This window comes from Thrips palmi, unplaced genomic scaffold (assembly GCF_012932325.1).
Source record: "Thrips palmi isolate BJ-2018 unplaced genomic scaffold, TpBJ-2018v1 HiC_scaffold_18, whole genome shotgun sequence".
NCBI classification, from domain to species: Eukaryota; Metazoa; Arthropoda; class Insecta; order Thysanoptera; family Thripidae; genus Thrips; species Thrips palmi.
The window spans coordinates 9,612,333-9,636,491 of record NW_023144627.1 but is presented as its reverse complement, the minus strand read 5'-3'; the positions used below and the strand labels follow the sequence as shown (position 1 = coordinate 9,636,491).

Below are 24,159 nucleotides of genomic sequence, written 5' to 3'. Positions count from 1 at the left end.
TCGCACACCGGCGACAACTGGCCGTCGCGCTTCGTGACACATCGCTTGCTTTCTCTCTCTGCCCAATGTATGGGCTTCACACACACACGCCGCGCGCAAACCCACACACACACACACACACACACCTTCACACGTTCCTTTTACCATCGCTGCCTCCGTCTCTCGGTCCCTCTTGCTAACAAATTTGATTCGAAAATGGTGACACCTAGAGTCACATGGTCCCGGCTCCAGAGCGGATGCAGCCTGCCGGGATTACGAGGCAAGCGGGGATTGCAACTACTTTCTCGCACAGGGAAGACCTCTTGGCAGGATTGGGTATCAGCCACTGGTCGCATGGAAGAGCGTCCGGTGACAGTGTCTCGACCCAGGGGTCCTTCACTCAAAATGTTGCTGTGAGCAATTGTTTGATCGTGTCGGATGGTTTAAGATTCTGATTTCTTTTGTCGCACGTTTTGCCTTCTTCCGAGCTTTCAGACGCGAGATTGTGGGATTGTCGCCCCCAGGCGAACACAGTTTGTTTCCCTCATCAGCATGGCAGGTTCTTTTCCGAAACTTTCTTTCGCGTGACGTCCGAAACGTCCAGCGTGCTTGGCTCTGTGTGCATGCGGACGTTCAAGAGAAAGTCCTCTACGAACCCTTAATCCCCGATGCCCTCGATGACGTCATCGCGTCAAGCGGGTAGGCCTGCCTGGCCCTGCCTGGCTCGCGGCACGAGTGTCAATTGGCCGGGGCCGTCAAGGCCAATGCCGCCCAGAGACTGTCGGTCCGCGTGCTTGTGCAGCTTTCGGTCCGGGCAGCTCAGCACCGGTATGGGCTGGCCAACGACTTCAAACTCAATGTTTTTTGTACTTTCAATAACTTTTTGACGTGTTTGTGTGCAGGTATAATCCATGTACAATTCACAGTACATAAATTTGGGACGATATTTACCTATTCTGCTTAGGTATTTATTAAATTGAACTTATTGAATTTTATGAGTTGAATTGATTTTCCAGGTGTACCCACAAGTCCACCCACGACCCACACACATACGTCAATCCTTACGTACGATACGATAAGTGTGCAGAAGTACTAGGTGTGTAGGTGCTACTCGACGTTGGCGCCGGCTCTTTCTAGAATCCCCGGACTGCCGAGCTGCGAAGCCGCAAAGCTCCGATAAGATTTTGCGGCTTTCGAAGCCTCTGGTTTCTTTCAAGTGGTCGGGAAGAGTGCTTGGACGCGAAGACAAAAGCCGAGTCTCATGTTATGAAAATTCCTTTACTGCTAAGTTTACACTTTGGTGTAAGACATCTTGAGTGTGAGTTTCTCCGTTCTCGACACCCGGGGAAGATTCTTTGGCTAAATATGTATACAAAAATATGCACCAACTGGATGGCACAGCGAATACGCACATGAAAAAAGTATACTCTAATATGGCAGGTACATGACACTCATTAAAACTACTCTTACGAACGACAAGGTTTGAGTTTAAAGACATTAGAAACGCAATTAACACAAAATACTTCACAATAGGGACACACAAATTCGAACCAATCAGATGCCCTGTTCGGAAACATACACGAAGTTTCAATCTCTCTCTCACAAATCGATAGGTTGATTGAACACAGGGAAAAACCTCCAGTCCACCTCCCGATCAGGAAACATTGCAGCTCAAATAAATTTAAAAACCTAACTACGATAAGTTAACTACATAGCAAAGCACTACCCAGTTGAAACACTACAACAAATCTTAGCCCCATCTAATTCAACAATAACAAAGAAAAAATATCAGGTCAGTCTTATGAGTCGAATTTTAAGGAATCCCGATCGAGAGATGCCTTGGCTTACAAAACCGTCTAACTTCGAATTAAAACAATCCCTAACTTACATGGAATAAATGACAGGGGCAAGCCATTCGCGCCATTACCACTGCCCACATGACACAGTTCGTTCAGTCGAACTTCCGATGGCAGAAGGCAGCGCCCGCTGCTTGTCAGAGTTACGGTGACGAGCGCGCACTGCGATCTGCCGTTGCTCCAATTCATCTTTTCGGCAAAACTTGGGAAAAGTCTCTGCCTTCGAGTGATGGTCATTGGGGGGCCGTGTGGCAGCCAGAGTTTAGTTTAAATGACTAGACCCACTGTGGCTTGTCGGTAGATGGATGAATGAGGTCCGCCAGCCTCGCGGCACCTCTTCGCAGGAATGGTCGGTGGTTCGGCGCTCCGCCGCATGTGGCGCCACGCGCGCTGATCCACGCCGCCGGGCCGCCGGGCCAAGGCCTGGCAGGCCGGGCCTTCTCTGTGCTTCGGCCACCTTCGACCGGAGGGGCACGGCCAGAGGTCACTTCTTTGCGTCGACGGAGCTCTCTGGACGCGGATGAGGGACTGAGATCACAGCGGCCTGGCGGGCGCGTCGGCGGCTGCATCACGCCGCGGCCTGCGTCGACGGCGCGGCCTCGGGGCGCAGCGGGATGACGTACACGTCCAGCGCCTCCATGCCCTCCTTGTCCTTCTCCGGCGGCGGCTGCGGGAACGGCGGCGGCGGCAGCGCAGACACGGGCACCGCCTTGCCCGGCGGCGGCAGCGGCTGCCAGCCCAGGTCCACGATGACGTCCTCGTAGGACGGCGGCGCGAACTGCTTGTAGGGCGGCGGCGGCGTGGCGTACCCGGCCGCCGTCTGCAGCGCGCTCAGGCCCGGGGCGCGCGGCCGCAGGCGCGGGTCGCCGTGGCCGTGGAGGAGGCCGGCGCGGCACAGCACTTGCGAGCACGGCATGATGAGGAACAGCGACGTGAAGGCCGCGAACATGCCGCAGTACCACACCACGGACCACGTGTCCAGGCCGGGCCGCGGCTGCAGTCCTGCAACAATAACAACAGGGCCGTCAAGAAGCGGAGGGGTTTTGATACCGCTAGGTTTGGAATTGGAATCTACTGGCAGCGACGGTGCACGGACAGGCGGCCGGTTTCAGGATGCCCCGCCCCGCCCCGCCACGCGCAGCCACATGTGATCCCGCGGCTGACTATCTCCCAACGACGCGGTAACGGTACGCGCCACCTCACCGCCGACTGCCTTCACCGCTTCGCCGCTTCGCCGCTTGGCTCATTCAGACGATAACGTTCTCTCTCCTCTGCGTCACCGGCCGTGATGGCTTACAGGTTACCCCGAAACACCAAAGCGGTCCGCCCAAACGGCCGCCAGCAACGCACAGTGGGCCAGAAGACCGGTGGAGGTGGCTTAAAATCTAGACGCGTTTTGAGCTCCAGAGTCGCTAAACAGGCCTCGATCCGAACGTGTGACCCCACCATCCCTCGGTCGGAGAGCAATCCATTGGTGGGGTCACACGTTCGGTTCGAGTCCCATTTAGTCGCAAGAACGTGTCGACGGCAGTAAACCTGGCCGTGGCGACACCTCGAGCGGAAACCGGGAACGGGGAACCGGAAACGACCTGCAGTGTCCCCACGGTGCACTGCCTGGCCCTGCCCTTCCGGCCTTCCCCGCGCGGGGGCGGTGCGTGCGTGCGTCCTGTCTGTCCGTCTGCCTTTCCGTCTATCTGCCTGCAAACGTATGTCTGCCAGTCTCTTTGTTTGTGTGTCAGTCACTTCTCGTCTGTCTGCCTGCCTGCCTGTCTGTCTGCCTGCCTGTCTGTCTGTCTGTCTGTCTGTCTGTCGGCCGGTCTGTCTGTTTCTGTCTGTCTGTCTGTCTGTCTGTCTGTCTGTCTGTCTGCCTGCCTGTCTGTTTATGTCTGCCTGCCTGTCTGTTTGTCTGTCTGTCTGTCTGTCTGTCTGTCTGTCTGTCTGTCTGTCTGTCTGTCTGTCTGTCTGCCTGTCTGTTTGTCTGCCTGCCTGTCTGTTTTTCTGTCTGTCTGTCTGTCTGTCTGTTTGTCTGTCTGTCTGTCTGTCTGTCCGTCTGTCTGTTTGCCCCACGCGCGTCGTCGAATTGCGCGTTGGCCGCGTTGGAAAACGCCCCGCGTCACGCCGCCGCCCGCTGACACAGTGATACGGTGTGGGGCCGAGGGTGGCGCCTCTAATCCTGCAGACTGATTCCGAGAGAGGGAGCGTCCCTCTCGCACCTCCGCGGGGCGCCCGTGAGCGCGAGAGAGACGGAGCGACTCATGGATCGCCGCTTTGCTCCGCACGCCTCGCGCTTCGCACCTCGCCAAGGTGGAGGCCGCCACACTGCGCACCTTCCGAGAGTCGTTTTCGTCGCTCTGCCTCTCTCGCACTCGTGGGTGTTCCCTGTAGGTGCGAGAGAGACAGAGCGACGAAAACGACTCTCGGAATGAGACTAGTGCCGCTCCCACACTGCAAAGCACGTCGGCGCCGCGTGTCGCGCCCGGAAGTGCGCGCGACGCCCTCTGGCCCGCGCCGTTTCTTTGCGCGGGGACTTGAGGGGCCGTGGTGGGCCGTGGCCCCACCGCGGGCCGTTTAGGACCGACGTGCCAAGAGGCGCGCGGTGTGGAAGGAAGGCCGTGGGTCGGACCGTCGCGCCCCACGTCACCCAGGGGTTTGACCGCCGCACGGAGCCCGCATTCGACCCGGCTTCGGCCAAATCTGCGAGCGTCAGTGTCGATAACCTGTTGAGTGTGATCTGCCTTTCAAGTGCACTGCCTGCGACAGTGCGCCTGCCTTACAGTGCAAGCTGCCTTACAGGGCAAGCTGCCTTACAGTGCAAGCACAGTGCACTTTCCTTCCATCCTATTTCCATTACAGTGCACCTCCCTTACAGGACACTTCCCTTACAGAGCACTTCCCTTACAGTGCACTTCCCTTACAGTGCACTTCCCTCACAGTGCACTTCCCTTACAGTACGCTTCCCTCACAGTGCACTGCCCTTATAGTGCATTTCCCTTACATCGCATTTCCATTACAGTGCACCTTTCTTGTGCAAGTCCCTTACAGTGCATTTCCCTTACAGTGCACCTTCCTTGTGCAAGTCCCTTACAGTGCACTTCCCTCACAGTGCACTTCCCTTACTGTGCGCTTCCCTCACAGTGCACTTCCCTTACAATGCACTTCCCTTACAGTGTACCTGCCTCCTGCCTTACAGTGAACCTGTCGGAAGCGTGCATTGGTTGTGCCTTTGTTTTGAGTTCTTGCCTCTGACGCCCAATTGCTTTCCCGGGGTCCTGGCTTCTTCCCTCTGCCTTTGTTCTGCCTTTGACCTAGGTGTGCCTCTCGCCGCGTTGGGTCGTCTACCTTTGCCACCTTCGGCCAGCGGACTGATGCCGAGAGTCCATTTCGTCGCTCTGTCTCTCTCGCACTCTTGCAGCGTCCCATATTAGCTCTCTCTCGCACTCGGGGCGCGTTCCGTAAGGGTGCTTTTTAGAGGGACAGAGCGGCAGACGGTTTAGCGGCCAGGTGGCCTTAACCAGGCGGCCTAGCGCTTATCGCGGCTCTGCGCAGACTGACTCCGCACTGCGTGCCGTCGCTCTGTCTCTCTCGCACCCATGCGGACCGCCCATCGGGTGCGAGAGAGACAGAGCGACGGTGTTCGGGATTGCTCGGCTGGCAGTGCGATAACACACTTGCGTCACGCGGGGCGTCGCGGGGTGGAGGGGAAGGGGGCTTCTCCGTTCTGTCATTCATTCCGATGGCGTGGCCGTCTTGTCTCGCTGTCGCGTCTGCAGACTGAGGGTCGTTTTCGTCGCTCTGTCCCTCTCGCACCCACGCGGAACGCCCCATGAGTGCGAGAGAGACAAAAGCGATAGAGACGACTCTCGGAATCAGTGTGCTGGCCAACCGACATCGCGGACTAAAATTGGAACTGCTGTTTCTGGAAGGGCGGCTAGGAGAGCCTTGTGCCTTGGGCTTCAGGCCTTTGGTGCCTTGGGCGTGATTTCTCGCTGTTCGCAGAGCGGGGCCGCAGCAAGTGGCCGCTACTTGAGCGATTATTGGCAGACAAGTTGTCCCTTCCCCTGCGGACTGAGACCGACTCTTTCGTCGCTCTGTCACTCTCGCACCCCTGCGGCACGCCGGCCGGCCCCAGCAGTGCGAGAGGGACAGAGGCCGCCTTGTCACTCAACTCGCGCTCCGCTCCTTCCCCGTTCCGTCCGCCTTGAGCCAATAACTTGCGCCGTGAGCTAGCCGGTCGGCCGCCCCAGCCCAGTGCTGCCACAACAGCTCCCTCGGAGCACCGCTGTGGAAAGGGAAGCCAACCTCAGCCTGCCTGCAAGAGACATCTCGAGAGGAAGCACCGGTATCGCTCAGCAGGCTGAGGTTGGCAACCCTTTCCACAACGCACAGTGCACCCAGAAAAATGGTTTCTTGAATCAAGTTTAGTAAAAGACTTGATATTTTTGACTTGAAATTTAGGCTTGATTCAAGTCACTCCTACTTGTTTCAAGACTGGTCGAAAACAAGTACGCGCTAGACTTGAACCGAAATTCTTGCTGCTGATTCCCAGAAACATGTTCATCATGTCACTACAGGACCGATGCAAGGGGGTCCTGTCGCACCCCGTCCTCGCGCGGCCCTACTTCCGAACTACCCTAAGTGGCGACCGGGGCTTGCCCCGCGAGCGGACGGCAGCACAACGCGCGCAGCGCGCTCTTGCGGCAGCTGGCGGAACCACGTCGGGCGGTGACAAGGCGCCAAAGTCGTTTCTGTGGTGACCATCTAATTCAGCCATATTTCCTTTCGTTTTCTGAAAGGAATCGTCACAGAGTCTGCTATTTCAATTACTGTGTGGCCAAGATCTAGCGGGTGATGGTATTTAAGGGCTTAACGACCGGAAATAATCCCAGACGCGTATTTCACCGCAGGCTCTATATTCAAGTCAACCATAGCCTTGGCTGCTTCAAGTCAAATTTCTTGAAACAAGCCCTAACGGAACAAGGCCATGATAGACTAAGAACAGATGTGAGAAATTTCAAGTCAAAAAACCTTAAAGCCTGTGTCGCTATCAAGGCCCATCGCTGCCTGACTTGACAAAACACCTTTTCAGGCTGTGGGCCAGACCGGTGGGCGGCCAAACTCTACACGCGTTTTGAGCTCCAGAGTCGCTAAGCAGGGCTCACGAACCAAGACGAACACCAGGCAATGGATTTTCCTCGTTCGGAGAGCAATCCATTGGTGGGGTCACACGTTCGATTCGAATCTCATTCCGCGACTCTGGAGCTCAAAACGCGTCAAAAGTTTTGGCTGGCCCACCGGTCTTCTGGCCCACTGTGCAACGCTGCACCGTGGGAGTTGTTGCCCAGCGACGGGGCGACGCAGGGCTGCCTACCTTCCTGGTGGCCTCGCTGCCATTCTCCACGTCCGCCTGTCTGTCTGCCCGTCTGTCTGTCTGTCGTTCTGTCTGTCTGTCCGTCTGTCTGTCTGCATTCATGTGGGGGCAGTCTGGACCGAGCCTTGTGCGTTCATGAGCAGACTGCTAATGGGTCGGACTCCCAGACTCGCCACGGCCAACTCATGGCCCGCACTAGGCTGCCTGCCTGCCTGCCTGTCTGTCTGTCTGTGTCTGTCTTTGTGTCTGTCTACCTGTCCGTCTGTCTGTCAGTCTGTCTGCCTGCCTGGCGGTTTAACCTCGCGCCTGACCTACCCGACAGACACGGTAAAAACGGTTCCTGGTTTTCCCAGGAACCTCCTGGAAATCGTCTATGTCTCCACCATAGGGCTCCTGGAAAAACCAGGTACCGTTGTTACCGTGGACGTTCAAAGTCAAACTGCCAAAGGACTCATTTGACGTTCCGTCTCAATTTGACTCCATTCATGATCCTCACCTGCCCCGTCGATCTCGTAGGGCATTCTGGTGGTCAGGTTCTCCAGGAACTCCCGGTCCGTCCGGTCGGGGAGCAGCCGGTCTAGGTCCAGGTCGCCGACGCTGATCTCCAGGTTGGCGCCGCTCACTCTGAACAGGGCGTCGACCTCGGGGGCCACCGTGCCCACGTCGGGCGCCGCGTCTGCGAACAACAAGGAGAGAGAGGTTAAGCGAGCGAGGGAGAGGTTAAGCAGGGCGGGGATCATTGCTACTGCAGACTGAGAGTCGTTCTCGTCGCTCTGTCTCTCTCGCACTCATGGGGCGTCCGGTATAGGTGCGAGAGAGAGAGCGGCGAAACGGCCCTCAGTCGGCTGGCCGAGCAAGAGGGGAGGGGGCTGGGGTCTGCTACTCATTGAGCGGCAGGCAGCCAAGGTGCCGCCAGATCTTGGCGGGGATCTCACTCTGTCAGGAATGAAGCCGCAGACTTTATGAGAGAAAACAAATTGGCACGCGGTGACACTGCAAAGAGTAATAGGCAATAGCGGCGCGAGCTGGCCGTCGAGAAGTGAGTCATCCTGCTGACCTCCACTCAGTGGGCCAGATGACCGGTGGAGGCGGACAAAACTCCAGACACGTTTTGAGCTCCAGAGTCGCTGAACAGGCCTCGAACTGAACGTGTGACCCCAACCCATGGATTCCTCGTTCGGAGAGCAATCCATTGGTGGGGTCACACGATCGGTTCGAGTCCCGTTTAGCGACTCTGGAGCTCAAAACGCGTCTGGAGCTTTGTCCGCCTCTACCGGTCTTCTGGCCCACTGTGCTCCGCCACCGCAGTGCGCCGCAGACAGACCGGAACCGGCCTTCGCCTGCCGGCCGCCTCGGTTCGGCGGTCTCTGGCGGTCTCTGGGGCCTTTGCCTCGCCTCTCGTGGCCCTCAGGACACCGTGGGCGTTGCCTCTGGCTGTTATTTCTTGCGGGACAAGCCGAGACGAGAGGCCAAACAAATTTGTTGACGCGACCCTTGACCGGCGTGGCGATGCCGTGGCGATGCCGTGGCGATGTCTTTGGCGATGCTGGCAATGGAGCCACCGTCCGAGCGCCGCCGCTGTAGCGCCCCGACCGCTACACCCACAAAAAGAGGTGTGGACTCAAGTTCAAGAAGAGTCCCGAGTTCTCTAGCGCAGGTTGGGTACACGGTAAAACTGGTACCTGGTTTTCCCAGGAAGTCTATGGTAAAGACATAGGCGATTTCCAGGGGGTTCCCTGGAAAACCGCAGGAACCGTTTTTACCGTGTAGTCGGCCCCCAACAGACACAGATCCACGGAGAGGCGGAGGAGGCGTCCACCGCCTCGTCCGCGAAGGTGGCGAAATCACCTGAAAGGTTGCCAACGATTCCCCCCGCGACTCATCTCTGGATCCGCCCTTGCGGCACAAGCAGAGAGTCTAGAAGCGAGGAAGTAGAATTCCTGCGATGCCGTGTTCTGGTAACGAGCCGAAACCGTTCCCGTGTGTTGGTGCGGCCCGGCCGGCCAGACCAGACCCGGCAGCTCGCGGTAGCGGACGACACGCGGGCGCGAGTTGACGAGCCGAGCCTCTCTGCCACTTGGAGCGCCAGCAGCAGACGATGCCGAGAGTCGTTTTCGTCGCTCCGTCTCTCTCGCACCTATACGGGACGCCTTATGAGTGCGAGAGAGACAGAGCGACGAAAACGAATCAGTCTGCTGCCCGCCCGCCTGCCTGCCTGCCTGCCTGCCTGGCGGCTGCGGCTGGCGGCACCTCAGATAATGATTTTCGACGAGCACGGCAAGAAGGTCACCACGCATTTGCTTCCTTTTTTCCGCCTTGTTCGAGGGGCGCTGAGGTTGTTGCTATGGGAGCGATGCCCTGCCAGGCACTGCCAGGCCAGGCCGCTTGTTAGCGACCGTTTGGCAGCGCGCCGCGACGGGCCGCGACCGCGTGGTTCTGGTAGCGCGTGGTGGAAGCGCCTGGTAGCGGCGTTGGTAGCACCTGGGGGAAGCGTTTGGTAGCGCGTCGCTGCAGCACGGCGTGCTCTCGTATCAGCGCCACAAACACATTCCGCTGAAAGCGCGCGCTAGATATCGAAACAAAGAAGTCAAGCAAGGGAGGAAGGGGAGGGGAGGGGTGCCCAGAAGAAGACACAGAGGAAGACAGATCCTGGCACGCCGCCCTGAGTCCCTGCAGGCTGATTTCGCGCGGGAGGGGAGAGAGAGAGAGAGAGAGAGAGAGAGAGGGAGAGAGAGGGAGAGGGAGAGAGAGAGAGAGAGAGAGAGAGAGAGAGAGAGAGAGAGAGAGAGAGAGAGAGAGAGAGAGAGAGCTCCCTTTCGGAATCAGCCTCCTGGGGGCATGGCCGGTCATCACACAGGGACTCTGGTCCCGCTCCCCGGCCAGCCGTGCCAGCCTTGGCGGCGCATTTCCCTCTAGGTCAGGCGCGCAAGGGAAGGTCCTTGAACGCTCTGCGTCGCTCTGCGTCGCTGCCACGCTCCTCTCCCGACCTTCCTCAACCGCGCCAAGGGCGCGCAGGGCCCCGCCCGACACACTCTAACTGTTGTGTACTGAAGATTCTCTCTATTAGGGTGAAAATATTCTCTATTATGGTGGAGCAGCTCGGAGCAGCTCGGAGCAGCTGCCTTTATTATACTGCCACTGAGTGTGTTCAGTGTACCTTATAGGTATTTTGACGAATTTTGTTTGAATTACCTTTGTGGGTCGTGCTCACCTCGGTTGCCATGCGAGCACTCTCTCTCTGTCTCTCACTCTCTCTCTCTCGCTCTCGCTCTCGCTCTCTCTCTCTCTCTCTCTCTCTCTCTCTCTCTCTCTCTCTCTCTCTCTCTCTCTCTCTCTGCTGCCATGATATTCCGGCGCCAATGAGTGGCTGCTCGGACATTCCGGACTCGCAGTGCGGGTACCAGCGGGTACTTTCCGCGGCACGGGCCGGCCCACTCCCGCCGGATGGCACAGTCATCACCTGCAGACTCTGTCTCTCTCGCACTCATGGGGCGTGCCGTGTAGGTGCGAGAGAGACAGAGCCACGACTCTCAGGCCGCAGTGGCGCGAACACGAATCCGGCGGCTGGTACGTCCGTCACCTCACGCCAACAGAAACAAAAACAAACCGACCCCGTGCGAACGTTTCTAGAAAGCGGCGGCGCGTCTTCTGGAGTCCAGTTGTCGCGGAACTTTGAATGCATCGCGACGGGAAACCCCAAACGAAGCCCACTCGGCTTGGCTTGGCTTCGGCGACGAAAACACGCGCATCAGTGGCGCGGTTTCGGCCGCAGTCGCGCCGCCGAGCCGCCGACAGCAAGAACAAGAACATCAGCGACAAGTGCCGCTGCGGTGGCTACCGCCATGGCGGGGAGGTCGCCGGGAAATCCAGGCCATGCACCCACGACCTACACTGCTTGATGAGCTGGGGGAGCCGAGCCTGGCAGCCACGCGACACGCGACGGGTCCACGGGCGGGCAAAGGCCTCGGGGAAGGGCGGCGGAACGCTCAGAGTCGTTTTCGCCGCTCTGTCTCTCTCGCACTCACGGGGCGTCCCGTCTGGGTGCGAGGGAGAGGGAGCCACGAAAACGACTCTCGAAATCGGTCTACTGACGTCACATTTTTGGCGCGGAATGACACATTGCTTCGAGTCCTGTTTGAGGAAGCTCCGGAGGCCGTGCCCAGAGCTGTAAACCGAAACAGGTCGTCCTGGCCCACTGTACGCTGCGCTACGGTACCCGAGCGGGCCCCAGTGTAGGCCCCAGTGCAAGAGACCGAGGCCTTGCCTGCGCCTTCAAGGTCCCCATTTTACAGCGTCGGATTTTGGCGGCGCTGGGACGGCCTGCCCGCGCACGCCCCGCACGCCATACACTGTCAGCCTTGACACACGAAGCGGTGCAGCCAAGTGATGCCGAAGATCGGTTTGTCCCTCCGTCTCTCTCGCACCCTTAGCACCATGAGTGAGTGAGTGATTGAGAGAGAGAGAGAGAGAGAGAGAGAGAGAGAGAGAGAGAGAGAGAGAGAGAGAGAGAGAGAGAGAGAGAGAGAGAGAGAGAGACTCGGAATTAGTCTGCAGCCCGTAATGACGAAGACGGGATCCAGTCGGCAGACTCACTCCGAGCGGGATGTGAGTCTCTTGTCTCTGTCGCACGGGCGGTGCGTCGCGCGCGGGTGCGAGAGAGACAGACTGGGGGCCCCGCATGGAATGAGCTGCAGGACGGCTCGGAAGGAGGCGGCTCGGCATGACAGGGGCAGCCAGGGGCAGGGCGTCGACGCCGTGCTGCCGCCTCCGGCCTCCGCCAAGGGCGCCCCCACCACGCCCCGCCACGCCCCGCCCCACCACGCCCCGCCACGCCCCGCCACGCCCCGCCGGAAAGGCGCGCGAACGGCAAACCCGATTCCGGTAGCGGACCCACCCGACGGGTACCGACTGACATCCAAGACGGGCTCGCTCGGCACGGCCGGTGCTGCGTCGCTCTGTCTCTCTCGCACTCGTGGGGCGGGCCGTAGGGGTGCGAGAGAGACAGAGCAGTGCTTAGGAGTGGGCCTGGCCGCCGCAGCACCGCGTTGCAGCCCGTGACGTCACTCAAGGCCCACGAGGTCGCCGTCGCCGACGCCCACCTCACGACGCAGTGCGGCCCACAGTGGGCCAGCAGGCAGGTGGAGGCGGACAAAGCTCCAAACGCGTTTTGAGCTCCAGAGTCGCTAGATGGGACTCGAACCGAAGGTGTGATTCCCACCAATAGATTGCTCTCCGAACGAGGAATCCATTGGTGGGGTCACACTTTCCGTTCGAACCCTGTTTAGTGACTCTGCTCAAAACGTGTCTGGAGTTTTGACCGGTCTTCTCTGGCCCACTGTGCGGCCCTGCAGACGGCGCACTCCGAGCTCGCTCTGTCTGGCACACTGTAGGGGCGCCCCGCGGGAGCGAGAGAGACAGAGCGACGATGCACTGTTCGACCTGCAGTCAGGGATCGCAGTGGCAATGTCACCGCAGAGCTGCTTGGCGAGGCGGCAGCCGTGCTGAGTCAGCAGACTGATTCCGAATGTCGTTTTCGTCGCTCTGTCCCTCTCGCACTCAAGGAGCGTCCCTATGGGTGCGAGAGAGACAGAGCGACGAAAACGACTCCCGGAATCAGACTGCAGTCCCCCTCCCCCGCGCCCGCGCGTCCAGGAGACGGCCGGCCGAAGCAGCAGACTGACTCCGAGGAGTCGTTTCCACCGCTCTGTCTCTCTCGCACCCATGCGGGACGCTCCACGTGTGCGAGAGAGACAGAGCGGTGGAAACGACTCTCAGTCTGTGAAGTGAGTTGCCGATGGAGGCAGCGCGGTCGGCACTCCGACGTGTCCTACATGAACTCACGTATCTCCACCACACTGATAGAACTATCGTATCTCCCGGACGCCAGTAGAACTACCGTACTCGGCCGGCGCCGATAGAAAAGACGTAATTCGGGAGATCTGGCAAGACTATTGTATCGCTTTTTAGGCATGTTTCAAGGAGATTGAATTGAAAGGTTAAGTGTGTCTTAAAATTTTGGAAAATGAAAGGAAATATTATAGGTTGACAGTGACGTCAAACTCATTTCATTTTCCGAATTTTAGTGACACTTAACCTTTCAATTCAATCTCTTAAAAACAGGCCGAAAAAGCGATACATTAGTCTTCCCAGATCTCCCGAATTACGTCTTTTCTATCGGCGCCGCCGGAGTACGGTAGTTCTACCGACGAGGGGGCAAAAACTCGGGATTTTCGTGTGCACATGATTCGGAAAACGCAATGATTGCGCATGGTTTTAATTGATTCCATGGCTGATTCTGCCTTCTTTCGCGACGCACCAGGGTGACGTCGCGCGTGATTGTGTGTGACTGTGTTCGGAAAGAAATGGTTTCGGACTGATTTTGCCTGGTTTCGTGTGATTCTGCCTGATTTCGGTCGATTTTAGTGATTTTGGTTGATTTCGGATTGCTTGATTTCGCGTGATTCTCAATGATTCGCGTGTGATTTCGGGGGCCGTGTACACTTGATTGCGCGAGTTTTTGCCCCCTCGTCTACCGACGTCCGGGAGATACGATAGTTCTATCAGTCCCTAATCAGTCTGGTGGAGATACGTGAGTTCATGTAGGACACGTCGACTCATTGGCGGTATTGGCGGTCGAGCCCGGCCGAGCCCCCCAGCGGCGCTGGCCGCGCTGGCCGTGCGTCCATTCATTCGTGCATTCATTCAGCTGCAGTGTTTACCAGCAGGCCTGTCCTCAAACGCGGGCTATTTATAGCGAGGCGTAGCGAGGCGTATAGCAAAGCCACACGCCAGCTGCCCCGCTGTGGCAGTGTGGCCGCTTGGTCGCGCGGAGCCATCCGAGGCTCGCCAGACAGCCATGCCACGCACAGCACGCCGTCATAGACCTCGATCAACGCTTTCGGCAATCCGCGAATCAAGAAGAACAAGAGGCTCAGGAAACGCTGAACACATTCTCAATAGTTTATGGACACTAGAGAAGTTGGTCAATGTATCGAAAATGGTGCCGTCCATTGCTGCAGTGCGGTCCTAATGGTCCTACTTGTGCTTGTGCAGAGCCTGCCGGCGGCGGGGCTTCGAATCCAAGCGACAGCCGCGACGAACACACCAACACACAAACAGAACACGCGACCCAAAAGAGAAAGAGGTTCTTATCATTATTCGGGCGGCATCGCATTATCTCAAGGCCCGGCGCGCGCCATTACACGGCTAGCTGCCCCGACTGTACTTCCCTAGTGCTGCCGGCACACTTTGCCAGAAGACCGGCGCAGGTGAAAAAAAAAAACTGTGAACGCGTTTTGAGCTCCCGGGTCAGGACTTGAACCGAGCCTGTGACCCCACCGAAGGACTCCTCGTTCGGAGAGCAATCCATTGGTGGGGTCACACGTTCGGTTTGAGTCCTCTCTATCGACTCTGGAGCTCAAAACGCGTCTTGAATTTTTTCCGCCTACCGGTCTTCTCCCACTCCGTTGCCCGAGGCAGAGCGCTGCAGAGCACTGCAGCTTTCTAGTGCTGCCGATGCCCGCAGCTTCGCAAACGACCGTATAAGCCTAAATTTCTCATAATTTTGTGCACATTTTGGTTGTTTTGTGCTGTTTTCAGCGAAATCTCTGTCATTCCGTGGCGTGATGGTGGGGTCTCTGCTGTTGACAGTGCATACCCCGGCATACCCCCTCGTGCATGTTTGCACGGGCAGGCGGGCGGGCGGGCCGCTCAAGCCACGGCCGCCATGGCGCCAATGGCCTGCCGTGCGAAAGGAAAGGTAATGGGCGAGGCGGCGAGGCGGGGCGTCGGTGAAAGGCCTCGCCGACTGCGCCGCGCTCGCCGCGTCGGCCGGCTGGAGGACAGAGGATCAAGGAATCGTCCGCAGAGGGGGGCGAGTTGGAGAGTAATGACGAGGTAACCCGCCCACCTTCCGAACCAAGTAGTGGCGGCCAAGTAGCTTCACACTAAATGTTATCAATGTACAATTTTGCACGAGACATCACAGCTTTTTGTGCACACGGCATTTTCGCACAATTTCCGTACGAAAAACTGCACATTTTTCGCCATTTTTGTACAAAATTGTACAAAATTTTGTACAAATTTGTGCGAAAAGTTCGCTAAAAACTGTGATGTCTCGTACGAAATTTGTACAAAACCATTAAGTGTGCTTAATGATTACACGAGTTCTTATGGGACAAGTACGGACGTTCCGTACTTTTTTCCGCACTTCCGTACTATATTCGTCTGCACATTTTCCGTTCAAAAGTACGGAATTTTTTACAGTGATTCAGGTGCGGATGGCGGAATAATACAATACCGTAACGAAAAACAGCTTAGCATAACCGCCTCCCGCGGTTCGCGCCTGGCGGGCCCTCTTTTATTGTGTTTGCCGAGAGCAAGCCCACCGAGCGGCACCCGCCTAGCAATCTCCTAATCACTCACCGAGAAGCAACGTTTTAATTTGCACCCGCGAAAAAGCAACAACAGAAAAACAACAAAAAAAAGCGCCTGGTTGACTTGAGCATTCGGTACTTCCGCCGCCCGCCGCACAGTGGGCCAGACCGGTGGAGGCGGACAAAATTCAAGACGCGTTTTTAGCTCCAGCGTCGCGAAATAGGACTCGAACCGAGCGTGTGACCCCACCAATGGATTGCATTCCGAACGAGGAATCCATTGGTGGGGTCACACGGTCGGTTCGAGTCCTGTTTAGCGACCCTGGAGCTCAAAACGCGTCTTGAATTTCGACCGCCTCCACCGGTCTTCTGGCCCAACAGTGCGCGGCTTTTGCATGCAGTTGGTCTGTTTTCGTGGTCGCCGATTGCGACCCGGAAGGCGCGGCGGCGCGGCCAGTTCGGCGTGCTTCTGCTTATCTAGCCGAGGATGCCGTCGGTCTGCCAGGCCGCCACCTGTCTGGCTGGTTATCCTGGTTATCGGCCACGGCTCGCCGTCGCGCCGCCACGTGGACGCTGGTCGTGAACTTGATTCCAATCGCGCGCCTTCTTTCTCTCCTCCTACTATACGTTAAACTCAAGTGGCGGCTTTTGTTGCTGTTGTTTCGATTTTTTTTTCCCCTAGTGTTTTCATGTGGCAAGGTCGCGGCGCGTCTGGTCAGGTTCCCCTCCAGCAAATAAAGTACGCGCTTCCTCAAATAGCAGTGACCTTTCCACCAATTAAACTGCAGAGTCGTTTTTTCGTCGGTCTGTCTCTCTCGCACTCATGGGGGCGTCCTGTAGAGGCGAGAGAGCCGGAGCGACGAAAACAACTCTCGGAATCAGTCAACTGGCGGTGGCATTTGGCCGCGACTTTTGCTCAGTTTTCCTCGACAATTTCTGTATCTTTTTCAGTTTGTTTCTCGTTTGTTTTTCTTACAGTGGGCGCGTCTGCCCCGTTACTACCCAGTTTTTCTTCTGCTTCTTTTTTTAGAGTGTGCTGCCTCGAGCCGTAACCCACCGTCAATGAGACGAACGGCACGGAAGTGACGCCTCGACGCCTCGGACCGGCCGTTCCGAGTTTTTAACCGGCAGCTATTTCGGGTGTAGTGGGCCCGGGCCGGACGGCCGGACACAGAAACGCGGTGCGCGGTGCGCCTCTGCTGACGGCCGTCCGAGTCACGGGAGGCGACACCACGTTCCCGGTGCGGTCAGCAACGCACAGTGGGCCAGAAGACCGGTGGAGGCGGCCAAAACTCTAGACGCGTTTCGAGCTCCAGAGTCGCTAAATGGGACTCGAACCGAGAGTGTGACCCCACCAATGGATTCCTCGTTCGGAGAGCAATCCATTGGTGGGGTCACACGTTCGGTTCGAGCCCCATTTAGCGACTCTGGAGCTCAAAACGCGTCTAGCAGACTTTGGTCGCCTCCACACGTCTCCTACCCCACTGCCTATCTTTCCGGACAGTCCACATATTCTTCCCCCGCCGCCTCCCGGGTCCGCGCCTGGCGGCAGAGACGGCGAGGTGTGCCGGCGCGAGTTTGCCGCGCCTACGTCGGTCTTGCCGCTGTTGGGACTTGGTGACTTTGAGACGCACAATGGTCTGACTGCCTTCAGACTGATTCCAAGCGGGAGATCTCTCTCTGTCTCGCTCGCACTCATGAAGCATCCCGACGGGGTGAGTGCGAGGTACGATGGGTGCGAGAGAGCCGGACAACGGGTGCACTGGTAGCCAGGCGTCGCCAGGACACAAAGGGATCCTCAGGAGGGCGACGGCCTTCGCGCTGCACAAGGCGCCCGCCGCCCAGTCCTCCACGGGCATAACTCACTGCCAAGCCGTCGGGACACTCGCGCCACCGTGTGCGCGAGGCGTTGGAGCAGCCGGGGTCACGAGAAGTGAACACGAGTGAACAGCAGGCAGAAGAATGCCGGCGGAGGCGGTCAAAATGTCAAAATCCCGGGCGCGTTTTGAGCTCGTCGCCAAGTGAGATTGGTGCTGATCGGGTGACCCCGCGGAAAAGCCAGGAAGATGCTCTGTCCGCGGCAGGGGCGTGGTCGGTGTTGGTCAGCAGTGTTGTTGACAGCGTCAGAGACGTTCGCAAGGAGCTTCGAAAGACCACCCGCAGCACTGAGACCAGAGCCACAAACAGTGCTGCCAGGGAAATTCCCTCGGCCGGCGCACTGGTGTTCAAAGGGTTGCCTTTCCTGTCGGCCTGCTCACGAGGCACCTCCCCAAGAGCAAAACCCTGGTGGTCAAAGGCTGAGGTTGGCAACCCTGTCCACTCCGGTGCATCGTGAGAATTTCTGCCCACTTATGTGGCAACACTGGCTCAAAGTTCCGGCGCCGCGCCGCGACGCGCCGGACTGCAGTCCGGCCGGCCAGCGACCCCAGCCGGTGCCCGCTACACTGCCCGCCCCGGGCAACACCTGCCCTGCACTCCGCACTGTACTTCTTGCAGCGACTCCGAGCTCTCCTTGAGTGCGAGGGGCACGGGGCTGCACTGCACTCACCTGCGTCGTCGTCCTGCAGCCTGCGGACGGTCCTGGCGGACCACGAGGGCTCCCGCTCACGGTGCTCCCTGTGCGCCGTCATGGTGGCCGTCATGGCGGTGGCGTAGGGCAGCAGCACCACGGCGGACATGGCCGGCAGCAGCGCCACCGGGTCCAGGCCGGCGATCGCAAGCGCCATGATGCACTTCCTTTCCCTCTCTCTCTTACGTAAACACACTGACACGCACTCGCACCCTCACACACACACACGGGAATCACAAGCCGATGTTGGACCTCACGCTGCCCAACATCGCCGCGCTACAAACGGGGAGCTGCGACCTCGCGCAACGGTCGCGGCGGACTTGGCTCTGAGCTTGTGCCGGCGTGGCGCGGGGGCCTTATATGAGCTCGCCCGGTCCCGCCCCGCCCCACCGCACCGCGCCCCGGCCGCGAGGAGGGGGCTGCCGGCAGGCCGCGCCGCGCGCCGCGCCTCCCGTGGCCGCCACGCCCGCCACGCCCGGCCGCGGCAGGGCAAGCCGGGCAGCAGTACCACGCCCCCGCCACTGGGCAGGTGGCCGCGGCGCCGCGAGGGTCGAGGACCGCGGCGTCGTCCGCGGCGTCGGAGTCGTCGGCGTCCACGACGTCGTCGGCGTCCACGACGTCGTCGGCGTTCACGACGTCGTCGGCGTCCACGACGTCGTCGGCGTCCGCTTTAAAACTTTTGCACGAAGCGGCTGGATACCGGATGGTATCTTCATCTTCAATCCTGAAGGAAATGTAGATAACTAAGCTCCGAAGAAAACTTCCCGATTCGATTTACTACTCAGATCCCAGGTGATGTTCTTTTCACAGTCAAAATAAATCAATGCGAATGGCAAGGAATGAATCATTTGAACCCGCGACCTGTCCCACCGTCTGATAAGAAAGGAAGACCGTCGCCGTACCCGTCAGATGTCACATCACCAAGACGCTCGTTTTGTTGATCTGGATTTTGATCAATTCTGTGTTAAATTTTATAAACTACACTAAGTCAAAATGGAAGACTATGTGAATCGATTTTTTAAAGAAATCATACACCGAAAACCAACAAAATATTTGAGACAAACACCATTAGAAAGCCATGAAAGAGAAATGAAAAGAAATTCTGTAAACAGAGAAAATAATACATTTTTGTGAAACAAACAATAGAAATTCGCCCAAAAGAAAATCAACTCACATAGGTTAGCACCGTTACTCGGAGGCCAGCGTTGCATCAGCGAGCGAAACGCTGATCGAAGGGCCGCGAAGGGGTCGGCCACGCCACGCCACTCACCTCGAGGATACGAAGACTATTAGCACCGTCGCAGAGCATGCCTAGCACCGTCTGGGGATGACGTGGGCCCAGACCACCCAGGCGTGCTCATGGTTCGCACCGGATCAGGAGAGCCGAGCCAAGTGGACGCCAGTCTGCAGACTGACTCCGAGAGTCGTTTCCCTCGCTCTGTCTCTTCTTCGCACCTATACGGGACGCCCTATGAGTGCTAGAGAGACAGAGGGATGGAAACGACTTTCGGAGTCAGCCGTCTGGCGCCCGGCGTCTGGTGCGACGTATCCCAGCAGAACAGGCGTATCTGTGGAGCGACCGCAAGAAAAGGCGGATCTGTTGGAGGCCCAAGAAGAAGGGCGGATCTGTTTTTGATACCACAAAAAAGGGCGGATCCAACTTTTTGGTCGGTTTTTTGAGTACTATATCAAAATAATCCTTACTTTCTGAAACGTATTTTAAACAAAAATCTCAAAATCGACCAAAAAGTTGGATCCGCCCTTTTAGCGGTATCAAAAACAGATCCGCCCTTCTTCTTGGGCCTCCCACAGATCCGCCTTTTCTTGCGGTTGCTCCACAGATACGCCTGTTCTGCTGGGATACGTCGGGTGGACGCCTGGCATTCGCACCGCCAGGCGCGTGTACATTGTCAATGATTAACACTTCCAGCGTAGCGACAGTTTTCTCTGTATTTGGCGCTGGTTTGGCTATCTGCACACAACCGTGTTCATTGTGCTGGCTGCACCAGTCGGGTTGGACGACTCTAAGCCGGTGTTGCCACATGTTGGCAAAAAATTTCCACGATGCACCGGTGTGAAAAGGGTTGCTGACCTCGACCTGCCTTCGAGGGGTTTTCACTCGGGGTTGTGCTGTGTACTTGGGTGAGTCGGGTGCAGTACATCTACGCCCCCCCAAGGGAAAAAATCCCTAACGTCCCTTACCAAAGGGATATTTCGCGGCCCCTTGGAAGGAGGGTCCATGGAAGGGCCAGCCCCTATGGATAGGGACAGTCCCTTGTCAAAGGGCCCGAAATATCCCTTGGTAAGGGCCCGTGCCGCGGGATGTTCAAGTGTTCAAACATCTGCCTCTTGAACCAATGTACGGAACGCCTCCTGAGTAAAACTTTTGACGCTGATAACAATTGGTAGTGTCGCCGACACCTCTATCCAAAGCCGTTTACAAGTACCCTTAATAGGTGTGTAGCGGTTTGCCTACCTAAATCACCCCATTTTGCCTAACTGGCAGGCTGATTTATAGGGCCTTGGGTCTGGAGGGCGGGATCCCCGTCCATAGGGCTGATCCCATGTCCAAGGTCCGATCCCTAAGCTCGTAGGGCCGGTTCCCAAGTCCATAGGGCCGGTCCCTAACTTGATGGGCCGCCCATGGCAGATGGGCTGTAGCCCTTCCAAGGGGCAAGCCCTTTCTCGGAAAAGGGCTTGGCCCCTTCGAGGGACCGTTGTGCTTTAAAATCATAGGGATTCGGGTCCCTTGGGCCATTACACAATATTACTCATTTTTGCTCATACAATACGTCATCGCGCCGAACATGTACGCTATTACGCAAGTGGAAACTTCTTCGGAGCGGGCAACATCTGGGATTTTTTCTCACAAAGTTGTCTCCTAGGCAGTCTGAGGTCGGGGCACACTAAATTTACTACCTGTTTTTGTGCAATAGATTTTGCACAGCATGGAGCATACCGGAGCATACGCACACTTTCGAGCTTGTTACGAACAAGTTCGTGCAATTCTAATTCAAATTTTGTGCAAAGCTTAAGCACAAAACCTACATAGTAAATTCAGTGTGAAGCTGCGGGGGGGGGGGGACCTCCTCACACTTTCCCTTGGGCACTGCACTGCAAATCCAAGTGGTGTGCATTGTGCGCATTTTCGCGTGCTGTTGGCAACACTGCTCTGAGCTGAGCATAGGCAAATCAGGTAAACAAAAATGAGATGAGATTGTCAACACGCTGGCTGAGGTTGCGGTCCGGGCTCGCAAGGAAACAGCGTACGCTGTTGTTTTGTTTTGTTGTTGTTGTTGTTGTTTGTTGTTGTTGTTTTCGCGGCGTGGCATTCCTTGACAAGCGATTCTGGATTCGTCGGTCTATCTCACTCGAAGCCCTGGGTCAGCCCACGAGTGCGAGAGAGACCGCGAGAGAGCGTGGTTCGAAATCGCTCGGTAGGACCACTGAGTCGAGACGGTGCACGCGGCCACGGATGCAGACTCAGCTGCAGACCGTTTTCGAGAGTCGTCCTCGTCGATCTAGCTCTCTCGCACTCATGGGGCGTTCCGCCTGGGTGCGAGAGAGACAGTGCGACGGAAAAGACTCTCGAAAACGGCCTGCTGGGCCACCACGGCCCCGGCCCGCCGAAATATATCTAAACGGCTGTGCGCGCCGCGCGCCGCGCGAAGTAAACAACATGGTGCTTTGTCGGCTGTTGTGATCGTCTTTGTGTCGTAGTACGCGCCGGCGAAGCGCCGGCCGGCTTGGCAGGGGCGTGGCGGCGGGGCAGGGTGGGGTGGGTGAAGCCCGGCCCGCGTGGAGCGGCGCGGCGGTGAGCGTTGGCCGTGAAGCGCGCGAAGCCGCGTGGCCGCGGCGGTATTGAGCACCGCGCTGGCCAGCGCCGCTCCGCCGGCAGACTCATTCCGAGTCGTTCTCGTCGCTCCGTCTCTCTCTCACTCATTGGGCGTCCCCTTAACGTGCGAGAGAGGCAGAGCGACGAAAACAACTCTCGGAATCAGGCTGCAGAAGAAACAGCGGATGGCTTTTGGCGCGCTGCTTTTTGCGTTTTCCCGACCGGCTAGGCTGACTGGAGGGCCGTTGTGGTGATTGCGGCGATAGACGTGTCCCTACAATATAGCAGCCACCTGGCTTCGAAGCATCACCCTGCCGACATGGACAAAAGCGCAACAGTGCCGCGGCCGGTCGCGCTACCCCTGCCGCGACCGGCCGCGACACTGTTGCGCTTTTGACCATAACACCCTTGCCGCGACACCGTCGCGCATCCCCATCCGCGACACCGTCGCGCTTCACCTGCCGCGACACCATATCGCGCTTCTCCTGCCGCGACACCGTCGCGCTTCTCCCGCGACAAGGTCGCGCTTCCCCTGCCGCGACACCGTCGCGCTTCACCTGCCGCGACACCATGTCGCGCTTCTCCTGCCGCGACACCGTCGCGCTTCCCCTGCCGCGACACCGTCGCGCTTCACCTGCCGCAGCACTATATCGCGCTTCTCCTGCCGCGACACCGTCGCGCTTCCCCTGCCGCGACACCGTCGCGCTACCCTGCCGCGACACCGTCGCGCTTTACCTGCCGCTACACCATATCACGCTTCTCCTGCCGCGACACCGTCGCGCTTCTCCCGCGACAAGACCCCGCTTCGGAGTACATCGTTTGTACGACCTCTTTTTGTCCGACCTGCCGAAATTCGTCCGACCTCCTTCCCGCTGTAATATTTTTCTACGACCTCTTTTTGTCCGACCTTACCACCGCCTCAGCCCTCAACTCTCGACAAACAACACATGGTACCCACGACGGAGTCATATAAAGTTTGGTTTAAAATAAAACGTAAAAAATTTGAACCCTACGACCCTCTCCCCCCCGCAATGGGGGTTCGAGCCGCCTGCTTAACTTCGGTGTTCGGATGGGAACCGGTGTGTCCAGGCTTTAAACTGCTACCGCATAGTTCAGCTTCTGTAGGACCGCTATTGCCTTCTTACACATGAAGGACCGCCTTATGAGGGCAGCCGGCGATCGTAGGGTGACAGAGATAGAGAGACAGAGAGAGACAGACAGAGAAGAGGTTTGGTGGGAGCTTTTTGTTTTCGTAGGGTTGGTTGTGTACCCCATGGTACCCCCACTGTCCGGCGCTCCCGTACCGAACATACAGCGTTTTAGGCCAGCTTCAAAGGACTTATCATCGCCTCCCCGACGAATCGAGGAGGCACCACCCGCAACCACACACCGGGTGGTCTGGATTGATGGATCGAATACTCCATCGCTCCAGTGCCGAGGCCAACCCGCCGAAGCGGATTGCTTTTTAGACACCCACAGCGGAGTGGCCAGGTGAATGTGACTCTGACCACTACGCTATCACGCTGTACGTCCGGCCGAGTGTTGGACGACGGGTTTGAGTTGCAGTGGGAGGAAGGCAGTCGAAAAATGAAATGAAATGGTGAGATTCGATCCCCGGACCCCGTCAATGAGATCTCACGACTTTACGCTCTCGGCCGCCACGGCCCATGATATGTGGAGCGGCGTGAGGTGGGTTCTTAACGCTCCAGGACTCGACCGACCCGGTCAAAATTTCGCAAGAAGTTGGGGGAGTCGAACCGCCGACCCTTGCACTCGGAATCGACGCCTCTACTCTCTGGACCACCACGTCCCACGCTCGGCGTGGGTTCTCGTTCACGGGTTTGAACCGCACTGGGTGAGGCAGAAAAATTAAATGGAAATATTTGTTAGGAGTCGAACCTCCGGCATGTGGGCCTGTTGCCCACGGCTCCGCTCTGATGGCCTCAAACCACCACCCATAGAATAGCAAGTCGAAAAAACTTTAGTGACGCTGGTATTTGAACGCCGGCCTGCGGCGTTACTCGGTTCCACGTCTCTAACCTCTAGGCTGTCACAGCAGTGGTAAAACTCGATGGAAGCTTTGTTCCTGTCACAGGTGTAGCCGAGAGGTTAGAGACGTGGGATCGAGTTACCGCAGGCCGGCGTTCGAATACCAGCGTCACTAAAGTTTTTTCGAC

The 24,159-nt window shown here is 57.6% G+C and overlaps 1 protein-coding gene across 1 annotated transcript; it reads right to left on the bottom strand.

Annotated features, from left to right (window-relative positions):
* Positions 1 to 1,236: 1,236 nt before the first annotated feature.
* LOC117644900 lies at positions 1,237 to 18,468 on the bottom strand. Its single transcript, XM_034384613.1, has 3 exons — positions 18,127 to 18,468; positions 7,700 to 7,879; positions 1,237 to 2,837 (listed from the first exon to the last, which is right to left on the bottom strand). The coding sequence occupies exons 1-3, from the start codon at positions 18,302 to 18,304 to the stop codon at positions 2,404 to 2,406; spliced, it is 792 nt and encodes a 263-aa protein (XP_034240504.1). The 5' UTR covers positions 18,305 to 18,468; the 3' UTR covers positions 1,237 to 2,403.
* Positions 18,469 to 24,159: the final 5,691 nt, after the last annotated feature.

What these genes read in the sequence shown, in the direction of transcription:
- LOC117644900 (XM_034384613.1), bottom strand. Translation starts at nt 18,304, where the DNA reads ATGGCGCTTGCGATCGCCGGCCTGGACCCGGTGGCGCTGCTGCCGGCC. An exon ending in GCTGCAGGACGACGACGCAG is followed by an intron (nt 7,880 to 18,126) that starts GTGAGTGCAGTG and finishes TGTTGTTCGCAG; the next exon opens with ACGCGGCGCCCGACGTGGGC. An exon ending in CTACGAGATCGACGGGGCAG is followed by an intron (nt 2,838 to 7,699) that starts GTGAGGATCATG and finishes TTATTGTTGCAG; the next exon opens with GACTGCAGCCGCGGCCCGGC.